We start from the raw sequence: 11,617 nt of genomic DNA, 5'->3' as shown, positions 1-11,617 counted from the left end.
AGCTTCATAGTGAGTCTTTATATCAAAGTTAAAAAAAAAAAAAAAAAGAGCCAGGTGCCTGTAGCTCACGCCTGTCATCCTAGCTACTCAGGAGGCTGAGATCTGAGGATCACAGTTCAAAGCCATCCCAGGCAGAAAAGTCCGTGAGACTCTTATCTCCAATGAACCACCAGAAAACTGGAAGTGGTGCTGTGGCTCAATTGGTAGAGCACTCACCTCGAGCTGAAGAGCTGAGGGACAGCGCCCAGGCCCAGAGTTCAAGCCCCATGACAGACCAAAAAAAATGCAAATTTTGGAAGCTAACCCTGCCCCCCAAATTCAGCCGCTCAAAGAGAAAGTGGTATTTGTCTATTTGTATTTTTGTTGGTCATGGGGCTTGAACTCTGGGCCTGGGCGCTGTCCCTCAGCTCTTCAGCTCAAGGCTAGTCCTCTACTACTTGAGCCACAGCGCCACTTCTGGTTTTCTAGTGGTTGATTGGAGATAAGAGTCTCACAGACTTTCCTGCCCTGGCTGGCTTTGAACCTCGATCCTCAGATCTCAGCCTCCTGAGTAGCTAGGATTGCAGGCCTGAGCCACTGGCGCCCAGCTTGCTTTGGCTACTTTTGAAATAAGCTTTCACTCTTTACCCAGGCCCAGGGAGGACTGTGACCCTCCTATTTTGTGCTTCTCAGAATGGCTTAGATGACAGGTCCCTGCCATTACTCTCAGTTGAGGCTCTCAAGTAGCTACAAGTATGAGCCACCACACCCAGCTGGCAATCCTTGATTTTTTTTTTAATAAGCCCTCTGGGTGATTCAGTTACTCATTAATGAAAGAACAAGGTACCAGGCTTGTTTAGATAGCACCTGGAAACCATTCCTTTAGAAACAAAATCCTCTTCTTGCTGCACACATTTTCTGTGGCTCTATGTTTTTGTAAGTTGTTGGAGTCTGAGCAACTGTCCCAGTTTAAATCCTTGAAAGACATCGCTTGTTGGTGAAACTGAAAACTGGCACAACGTAAGGGTGGTACGTTGGTAATCATTTATCAAAGCAACAAGGAAAACATAGCTGTTAACCCCAATAATTCCATTTTCAGGAATTGAATCGCACAGATATTCTTAAACATGCACACACATGCACAAACTCACACACACACACACACACAAAGTGAGGGTAAATCAGACTAGCTATAATCCTACCTACTCTGGAGTCTGAGATCTGAAGATCACAGTTTAAAACCAGCTGGGGTAGGAAAGCCCATGAGACGCTTCATCTCCAATTAACTGACAAAAACAAAAAAACAAAAAACCCTGAAATGGAACTATGGCTCAAGTGGTAGTGCACCAGCCTTGAGCAACCAAGGCCAAGGGACAACACCCAGGCCCTGAGTTCAAGCCTCAGTACCGGCACATGCACACATGTGAATGCACACACACACACACACACACATACAAAGTAGAAGTAGTCAGGTGCTGGTGGCTCACCCCTGTCATCCTAGCTACTCAGGAAGCTGAGATTGGAGGATGGCGGTTCAAAGCCAGCCTGGGCAAGAGATTCTCATCTCCATTAAACTACTCGAGTGGCAGCCCTAGCATTGAGCACGGAGGGGTTCAGGGTCAGTGCCCAGGCCCTGAGTTCATGCCACCCTCCCTCAGTTCTTCTAGCCACCCTGCACCCCCCAAACAGCGTGGATCACCCACTGTCTGTTAGGGACCCTCTGCCCTCCCTCCCAGCAGTCAGGGCAGCATGCATGTCATCAGGGAGGCCGGGTCACCCACCCTTGGGGACCCTTGACAGACTGACCCACTGTCCCTCAAGGCCACTGGGCCAGATAGTGCACACAGAGGCTGAGCAGTTGGAAACAGCTGCAGGAGCCACAGCAGCTTGGGTGGCCTCTCTCTGTGTCTCTCCTCACTCTCTCCTTCCTCCTTTTTCTCTCTCTACACAGACACGCGCGCGCACACACACACGCACTTCCTCAGCCACAGGACTTACAGCCCTGACCCCCCTGGCTGCCCGCGGCCGGTGGGCGTGGCCAGGGAGGGGCGTGGCCTGGCGGCCTGGGGCGTGGCGAGAGGGGGCCGGGAGGGGCGTGGCTTTGGCGGGCTGCTGGCTATGGAGGAGGCGTGGCCGGGCCGTCGGGGGCGTGGCCGGCGCCGGGAGGGGGCGGGGCTTACGGGTTGATGGTCCGGGTCGCCGCCGCCGCCGCCGCCGCCGCCGCTGCTCTTCAGCAGCAGGAACCGAAGTCCCGGCCGCCGCCCGCCCGCCCGGCCGGCCGCGCGCGGGGGGTGGGGGGGGGCTCGGCGCCGCAGCCGGTAGCCATGGAAGACTTCATCGTGATTTCCGACGACAGCGGTTCCGAGAGCTCGGGCAGTGCCCGCTCGGGCCGGGCACGGAGGCTCCGCCGGGCCCTGTCCCGGACCCCGGGCGCGCTGCCCCGCCGCACGGTGGTGAGTGACCGGGCGGGGAGGACACGGGGCGAGCCGGGGGGGGGGGGCGGGGTCACCGCGTCCCCCCCCCCCTCACGCACACACACCCCCCCCTCCTCCGGCGCCTCACGGTTGCCGCCGCTTCCCGCCTCGCCGGCCTCTGAGGCCTCGAGGAGCGCGGCGGGCGGGGGGGGGGGGGGGGCGAGGGGCGCCCCGCCCCCAGCGGGGCCGCGGGGTCCCCACCCCGCCGAGCACATGGACGCCGTGCCCGGGGGTGGGGGGGGCCTGGCCGGGCTGGATGACCCCACACACACACCCCGATCTCCCCCCCACCCCCGATCCTTGGCGGGAGGACGGAGGTGCAGGAATCGGGGGGCGGGGGGGGGCCCTCCTGGGAGCCCAGCCAAGGCCTCCCGACCTCCAGTCCAGGCGCGTTAATTGTTTGGCCGCGGTGGGCGCAGATGTGACCAGGGGGGTGGGCGGGGGGAGGTAACTGGAGCCCCCCCCCCCCCGCAACCATGGCCCCCACCACCACCACCACCCCCCCCCCCCGCCGGCCCGGGCTGCAGCAAACCCCAGGAAGCGCGGGCCCTGAGCCTGGGCCTCTTGCCCAGCCTGGGGAATCGATCGTGGAGAGCAAAGGAGGGCGATTTCTGTCGCTTTGCAATACATGTTCCTCCCTCCTCCTCTGGTAACCAGGCCCTGAGGAAGTGGGGGCCCCCCCTCCCCCGAATGGAGGGGGGGTGGCGGGGGGTGGGGGGGTGTGGAGGAGGAGGAGACAGACCTGCACTCTCTTCTTTCTCCCCTCAGGCCCCTGCATCTTTTTTTGTCCTTGTTCCTGAATGGGTGAATCAGATAGCTGTGCTATCCTGGTCTTTTCCAGAATTCTCCACAGATATTTAATGACACCCCCTGCCTATGGTCTAGCGGTGTATTAGGGACCCGTAACGTAATACAGAACACATCCATGGCCGTTCCCTATCATCCAAGGTGATATATTCAACAAGTAGTAATTGAGTGTCCTCTCAGAAGGGTGGGAGGTGGGAAGCTGTCCCCATTTAAAAAAAAAAACAAAAACAAAAAAGCAATAGCAAAAAACTTCCTGCAACCCCAGCCTCTCAAAGCCATATCCCAGAAATAGAAGAATAATTAAGCTAAACCAGGCCCTGATGGCTCATGTCTGTAATCCTAACTACTCAGGAAGATGAGTTCTGAGGACCAGGTGGTGGTTGGAAGCTAGCCCAGGCAGAAAAGTCCTTGAAACTCTTATCTCCAGTTAACCAGCAAAAAAAAAAAAAAAAGAAAAAAAACCAGAGCAGGAGTGGAGGTGTGGCTCAAGTAGTAAAGCTCCAGCCTTGAATGGAAAAGTCAAGGGAGAGAGTTGAGGCTCTGAGTTTAAAACGCAGGACATACACACACACACACACACACACACACACACACGAGTAATCAAGCTGATGTTATGTGTATAGACCTTAATAGTTTTAAGGAAAACACCCCACTTCTATGCAAATACTCCTTTGAGAAGGGTGCTGGTATCTGTTTCCCCAGTTCAACTTTCCAGAATGTGCTCAGGCCTGAAAGTCTCCTCTGTGAACTATTTCCTTTTGGTTCCCAGGTACAGTGATAGGTGATCTCTGGGATGAATGTCATACAAAACTCCTTCATGGAAGCTAGCCACCAGTAAGTGCACACCTGTAATCCTAGCTCCTCAGGAGGCTGAGATCTAAAGCTCACCACTGGAAGCCAGCCTGAGCAGAAAAGTCTGAGACTCTTCATCTCCAGTGAACCAACAAAAAGCCAGAAGTGGAGCTGTGGCCCAAGTGGTAGAGCACTTGCCTTGAACACAAAACCTCAAGAGTACACCTAGGCCTTGAGTTCAAACCCCAGTATTGGGGAAGGAAGGAAGGGCAAAGGACAAATTCCTGTCCACTTGGAAAGTAAGCAGATAAACATACAATCTTAATGCGTGTAAAAGAGAAAAATCATACTTGGCACCTTTTCAGAAACCGATGCAATAAAACTACAGACCCGCAATAAAATCTGAACAAAAGAAATTGAACTACTAGGTCAGAAGTAGCATAATTATTTCAAGATCAGCATCTAACCGCACCAGACCCCAGGTGCAAAGGTTACTGCTTTTTAATTTTTGAATTTAAGGTATTTAAGTGGTGATTAGGCCTTGTGAGAATAAAGGGAGAAGGAAGGCTGAAGCTAAAATAGTCGCAGCTTGGAAGCAAGAAAATCAAGTAGATTGAATGAATAATACAGAAATTCCTCTGAAGTTTTGCTTAGTTTCCTCCAATGGTAGTCAATTGCAAAATAATAGTATGATGTCACATGGTTATTGACATCGATATAACGTGCTATTTCCCCAGCTTGTATGTAGAGGTAGATACACAGATGCACACACGAGTTTTATTCATTGTTACCACCTGTGTTTGCTTGTGTATCTATTACTACAATTGAGTTTATAAGCCAGATGCCAATGGCTCATGCCTCTTAAGCTATTCAGGGGACTGAGCCCAGACATGCAAATCTGTGAAACTCTTACCTCCATATAACCAGGTACCAGACAGAAGTTGAAGGTATGGCTTAAGTGGTAGAGCACCAGTTTTGAGAAGAAAAAATCCAGGCAAGAACTCAAGGCCCTGAGTTCAAGTCTCAGTACTGGCAACTTGATAAAGCTCTTATATAGAGTTCTTAGGAATAGTTTTTCATTTGTCTAAAGTAAATACTCAAGAGCTTGTGTACTAGGTCTTATTATACTTGTGTTTACTTTCTCCAGAAACTACAAAAGTTTCCTTGGGCTGGAGGCATGGCTCAGTTAGTAGAACGCTAGCCAATAAGCAAAAGTGGCAGGTTCGAGTTCGAGTCCCAGTGTCGGACCAAAAGGAAAAGTTTCCTTGAGTTCCTGTTTTATGTAGGAATATCAAATATTGATTATCACTGGTACATTAGTAACTCACTAATCAATATTTGATATCCCACTGGGTGTTGGTAGCTCACACCTGTAATCCTAGCTACTCAGGAGGCCCGAGATCGAAGGATCACAGTTCAGAGCCAGCCTGCACAAGAAAGTCCATGAGGCTCTTTATCTCCAGCAAACTACTCAGAAAAAGCCAGAAGTGGCTTTGTGGCTCAAGCGGGAGAGCCCTAGCATTGAGCAAAAAAAGTTCAGAGACAGGGAGGCCCAGGCTCTGAATTCAAGCCCTAGGACCAGCACCAAATATATATATATAATTTTGATATCTGTTTTTAGCCATTCCAGTAGGGGTGTGGTGGTAATCTCATTGTGGTTGTCACTTGCATGTCTTTTCTTTATTAATAAGTTTTTTTATTGTGAAAATACTGTACAGAGGGGTTACAATTACATGAGCAAGGTCCCTTGCATTTCTTTAACGGCTAATAATTTGCGTACATCTCAGTGAAATGTCTGTCTACCTATTTTGCTTATTTTCTAGTTGCATTGTTTTGTGGTAGGGTTGTTGTTTTGATCTTTCTATCTGTTAAATTATAAGAAGTCTATATCCTGCTTACTAGTCTTTGTTGGCTATGTGACTTGCAAATACTTCCTTTCCCCCTATATCATGTCTTGTCTTCCTCCTCACAAAACCCTTCATAGAGCAAAAGCTTTTTATCAGGTTTTTATTTCTTCAGATAGTGCTTTGGGTATTATCCAAAAACTCTGCATACACCTAAAGAGGCTCTCCTGTATATTTTCTCTTGTTTCTTCTGTAAAAAGTTCTGTAGTAGAGCTAGACCTGGTAGCGCATATCTTTAATCCCGGTACTCTGCAGACAGGAGCAAGGCATTTTAAGGCCAGCTAGGGTATTCTGACATATTCAAGACCAACTTAAGCTGCATAGCAAGATCCAGTAGAGAAAAAAAAAGGTGGGGGGGGGGGAACAAAGAGAAAACTAAGGGTTGATTCAGTGGTAGAGCACTTGCCTAGTATTTCACAAGATATGTCCATGGGGCATACATAAATGGTGCAAACACAAGGCACATACATGAAACAAGAAGAAGTCTCTTGGTCCAAACCTCCTACTAGAAGAAATGACACCCATTCTACACAACTTCCTACAAAAGAATTTTTGTACATAATCAAACATTTTTCACCTTATAAAATGAAATGAGGGCTGGGAAGGTGGCTTAGTGGTAGAGTGCTTGCCTTGCATGCTCAAGGCCCTGGGTTCGATTCCTCAGCACCACATAAGCAAAAAGAAAAAAGCTGGAAGTGGCGCTGTGGCTCAAGTGGTAGAGCGCTAGCCTTGAGCTGAAGAGCTGAGGGACAGTGCCCAGACCCAGAGTTCAGGCCCCACGAATGAATAAATACAATTATAACAATACCAAAGACAGCACACACATTAAAAAAAAACAGCAAAACTATACGACAATATCTCTCATAAACACTGGCAGAAAAATCTTCCAAGTGGAATTTATCCCAAGAATTCCAAGCTGGTTCAATATATGAAGATCAATTAATATAACCCATCATATTAACAATCCTAAGAAGAAAAGCTACACAGTAATGTCTGTTGACTCAGAAGACATATTTGACAAAAGCTAAAGCCCAGTCATGGTTTAAAATTAACAACAGTGGCTTATCCCTGTAATTCCTGCTACTCAGGAAGCTGAGATCTGAGGAACATGATTTGAAGCCAGCCCAGGCAAGAAAAGTCCATGAGATTTTTTTTTTTTTTTAATTTTTTTTAGCCAGTTGTGGGGCCTGAACTCTGGGCCTGGGCACTGTCCCTCAGCTCTTTAGCTCAAGGCTAGTGCTCTACCACTTGAGCCACAGCGCCACTTCCAGCTTTTTTCTTTTTGCTTATGTGGTGCTGAGGAATCGAACCCAGGGCCTTGAGCATGCAAGGCAAGCGCTCTACCACTGAGCCACCTTCCCAGCCCAGTCCATGAGACTCTTATCTCCAGTTAACCACCAAAACACCAGAAGTAGAGCTGTGGCTCAAGCGGTAGAGTGCTAGCTTTGAGTAAAAGAAAAACCAAAAGTCTCAGGGACATTACCTAGGCCCTGAGTTCAAGTGCTGGTACTGGCACTAGAAGGAAAAAAGAAACACTAAAAATAGGAGTTTCCTCAGGCTAGAACAATCTAATAACTGCTCATCTTTGTTCAGGATGGGATAGAAATCTCTTCTTGGTTGAGACAATAAAGAAAGGAATGGAATAAAAGACATACAAAGCCGGGTGCTGGTGGCTCACACCTATAATCCTAGCTACTCAGGAGGTTGAGATCTGAGGATCTGGGTTCGAAGCCAGCCCACGCAGGAAAGTGCTTGAGACTCTTATCTCCAATGAACACCAGAAAACCAGAAGTGGCGCTGTGGCTCAAGTGGGTAGAGCACTTGCCTTGAACTGAGGAGCTGAGGGACAGCGCCCAGGCCCTGAGTTCAAGCCCCACTGTCGACAAAAACAGAGATACAGATTGGAAAGGAAAAATAAAATCAACTTCCAGATGACATGATTGTGAAGAAAAGGAAAATCTCAAATAATGAAGCTACTGAAAGGGGAGGAGACCAACACAGTAGTGAGTTTAGCAAATCTATCATAGTTCTGTCTATATGGTAGCAATAGATAATGTCAAAACTTAAAATACAATACCATTTATAATTTAATGTATAGGTATGGGTGTTACAAAATACGTATAGAATCGACATGCTGAAAGCTGTATTTTCCCCAAAAGAAATCATAAATAAATGGAGGTACATACTACACTCATGGCTAGGTAGACTCATTTTAACTTTTCGTTGTTGTTTGTGTTGGTACTGGGGCTTGAACTCACCACCTGGATGATGTCTGTGAGCTTTTTTGCTCAAGGCTGGAGCTCTACCACTTGAGCCACAGCTCCACTTCTGGCTTTTTGCTAATTAATTGGAGATAAGCGGCTCACTAACTTTCCTGCCTGGGCTGGCTTTGAACTGTGATCCTCAGATCTCAGCCTCTTGAGTTAGAATGACAGGAGTGAGCCATCAGCACCCGATTTAGATCTAACTTCCATGGTACTTCATAAATTGTGGGTAAGCTGCTTCCCGGGAACTAGAGTAGCCAAAACTATTTTGAAAAAGAATATAGTTAGCCAAATGAAAGTATTTTTACTTTTTTTTTTCCTGGTCATGGGACTTGAACTCTGGGCCTGAGCACTGTCCCTCAGCTCTTCAGCTCAAGGAAGTGTTCTACAACTTGAGCAACAGCGCCACTTCCAGTTTTCTAGTGGTTTATTGGAGATCAGAGTCTCACAGCCTTTCCTGCCTGGGCTGGCTTTGAACCATGATCCTTGGATCTCAGCCTCTTGAATAGCTAGGATTACAGGTGTGAACCACCAGTGCCCGGCTACTTTTTAGGATCTACTGTTTAACTACAATAATTAAGACAGTGAAGTTCTTGAAGAGGCTGACACTAGGAAAGATCTTTTTTTGCTTGTTTCCTTTTTTTTTAGTTTGCTCCACCCCCAGGTTCTTTGCGCATGTTCAGCAAGTGTTCTCTGTCCGTGCTGCATCCCCAGCCCAGAACTGACACACTTATCAATGAGATGAAAATATACCTCAAAATAGACACACACAGTAGAACGAATTGATTTTTCACAAAGGTGTAAAAGTGTCTTTCTATTCAGCGGAGGAAAGATGGTGATTTCAATGGGTAGAGTTGGAATAATTGGACATTTGAAAGCAAAAAGGCAAAAATCTTGACACGCCTTTCATCAAAATGAACTCAGAATACATCAGAGGGGTGTGTGTGTGTGTGTGTGTGTGTGTGTGTGTGTGTGTGTGTGTGTGTGTGTGTGTGTGTGTGTGTGTGTGTGTGTGTGTGTGTGTGTGTGTGTGTGTGTGTGTGTGTGTGTGTGTGTGTGTGTGTTAGTAACCGAGGCTTGAACTCAGGGTTTAGGCACTGTCCCTGAGTTTTTTCACTCAAGTCTGGCATTCTGCCACTTGAGCCACAGCTCCACTTCTGGCTTATTTACTGGTTAGAATTGGAGATGAGAGTCTTGTGGATTTGCCAATCTAGGCCAGCTTCAAGTTGCAGTCCTTAGAACTCAACCTCCTGAGTAGTTAGGGTGACAGGTGTGAGCTATCAGTGCCTGGCAAAACTATACAACTCTTAGAAAATGTAAGTAAAAATTTTCATGGCCAAACGTTAAGCACAGAGGTCTTCACTGTGATGCCAAGGGCATAATCCATAAAAGAAAAACAGAATACGATAAATTAGCTTTCATGGAAAGGGACAATTTTGCTCTGTAGCATTCTTTGTTTAGAAAATAAAAAGAACAAACAAGGAGAAAAGACATAAATAACATCTGACTTAAGATTTGTATGCAGATTATAGGAAGAACACTCTAACCTTAATAGGAAGAAAACAAACAAGGACACCATTAAATGCTGGCAAAGGGTATGGAGAAACTGGATCGATTTATCAGTGAAATGGAAAGGGTACAGCCACTCTGAAAAACACTGGCAATTTCTCAGGAAAATAAACATAAACCTACCATACAACCACGCAGGACTTTTCTAGGCATATGCCCAAGAGACTTGAAAATGTGATGTTCACACAGGAACTTGTAAGTAGTATTCATAATAGTCAAATGAAATGCTCCCAGCCACTGAAAATGAACATGTATCTTAATAGTGTCTCCATCTAAAAAGAAATGTAAGAGCTGGGTGCTGGTGGCTTATACCTGTCATCCTAGCTATTTAAGGAGGCTGAGATCTGAGGATCGGGGTTCAAAGCCAGCCTGGGCAGGAAAGTCCATGAGACTGATCTCCAATGAACCACCAGAAATCCAGAAGTGGTGCTGTGGCTCAAGTGGTAGAGCACTTGCCTTGAGCTAAAGAGCTACAGCCCCACGACCAACCCCCCCCCAGAAAAATGAAAACTGCAGTACTAATATATATCACAACATAGATGGCTCTTGAAAACATGCTACATTTTTTAAAAAAAAGCCAGATGCACATTGGATTTATAAAAATGCTCATAATGGGCAAACCAATAAATAGACAAATAGCACAAACAAAGTCAGATTTGTATAATAGCTATATGATTTGCTGTCCAGTTAGAATTATCTTTATATGGATCTAAGGCTCTATGTGGGTACCCTATAAATCTATACAGTAAATATATTGCCTCCTGTCCCCGACTCATAACTACCCCACAAGCATCAGAGACAGAACCTATGTGGGAACTTTATTCAGGGAAGGATCATAGATTTAAGGTGCGGGGCTTAGAACAGAGACAGAAAGATAATCAGCATTCCCAGTTAGTCCTTAATTGTGGCTTGTGGAAGGGAGTAATGGGTAGAAAGCCTCAAGTATCCCTATTGTTTTCAATTTGGTCAAATGGAAATTCCATCAAGTTTCCTCCCAAAATTCAGTGTCTTGATATGTCTTCTTTTTTTTCCCCCTCCAGTCCTGGGGCTTGGACTGAGGGCCTGGGCGCTGTCCCTGAGCTTCTTTTGCTCAAGGCTAGCACTCTACCACTTGAGCCACAGCGCCACTTCCAGCTTTTTCTGTGTCTGTGGTACTGAGGAATCGAACCCAGGGATTCATTCATGCTAGGCAAGCACTCTACCACTAAACCGCCTTCCCAGCCCTCTTGACATGTCTTGAATGTTTTGCCTTGTGTCTGCCCCCATGGCAGATACTGGTAATAGAATAGGTACTCATGGGAAACATGAGCAACAGACCAAGTTTTCCTATTCTCCGGGCTGGCAGGAATGAGCAGAAATCTGCTAGGAGAACAATGAAACCCAAAGCCATAACCAAAGCTGGAATGGTAAGCAGCAAACCTTACCCCCTACACCATCCACAAGAGATGAGCCTTGGACCAGCTTTGTGCTGGTACAGCCCGGCCTGAGACTTCCAGAACTCCACAGAGAGTGTGTGTGTGTGTGTGTGTGTGTGTGTGTGTGTGTGTCTCCTGCGTGTGTGTGTGTCTCCTGCGTGTGTGTGTGTGTGTGTGTGTGTCTGTGTCTGTCTGTCTGTCTGTCTCCTGGGCCTCGAACTCAGGGCCTGGGCACAGTCCCTGAGCTTTTTTTGCTCAAGGCTAATGCTCTACCACTTGAGCCACAGCTCCACTTCTGACTTTGGTTTTTTAGCCATTAGTTGGATATAAGAATCTCATAGACTTTGCCTGGGCTGGCTTCGGAACATACTCCTTAGATCTCAGCCTCCTGAGTAGCTCAGATTACAGGCACT

The 11,617-nt window shown here is 47.3% G+C and overlaps 1 protein-coding gene across 2 annotated transcripts in view; it reads left to right on the top strand.

Annotated features, from left to right (window-relative positions):
- The first annotated feature begins 2,173 nt into the window (after positions 1-2,173).
- Positions 2,174-11,617, top strand: part of Simc1 (SUMO interacting motifs containing 1) — a 35,321-nt gene continuing 25,877 nt past the window's right edge. For both annotated transcript variants that reach the window (XR_011375357.1, XM_070036518.1), the window contains exon 1: positions 2,174-2,432. Coding sequence is in view for 1 of the 2 variants with exons in the window: in XM_070036518.1 (XP_069892619.1) it covers positions 2,304-2,432 (129 nt within the window). In the remaining variant the exon portion in view is untranslated. The remainder of the gene's footprint in view (positions 2,433-11,617) is intronic.

The sequence above is a fragment of the Dipodomys merriami genome, unplaced genomic scaffold (assembly GCF_024711535.1).
Source record: "Dipodomys merriami isolate MVZ:Mamm:240054 unplaced genomic scaffold, mDipMer1.0.p SCAF_271, whole genome shotgun sequence".
Classification (NCBI taxonomy): domain Eukaryota; kingdom Metazoa; phylum Chordata; class Mammalia; order Rodentia; family Heteromyidae; genus Dipodomys; species Dipodomys merriami.
Note: the sequence above shows the minus strand (reverse complement) of the source record. Positions and strands in the feature narration are given on the sequence as shown.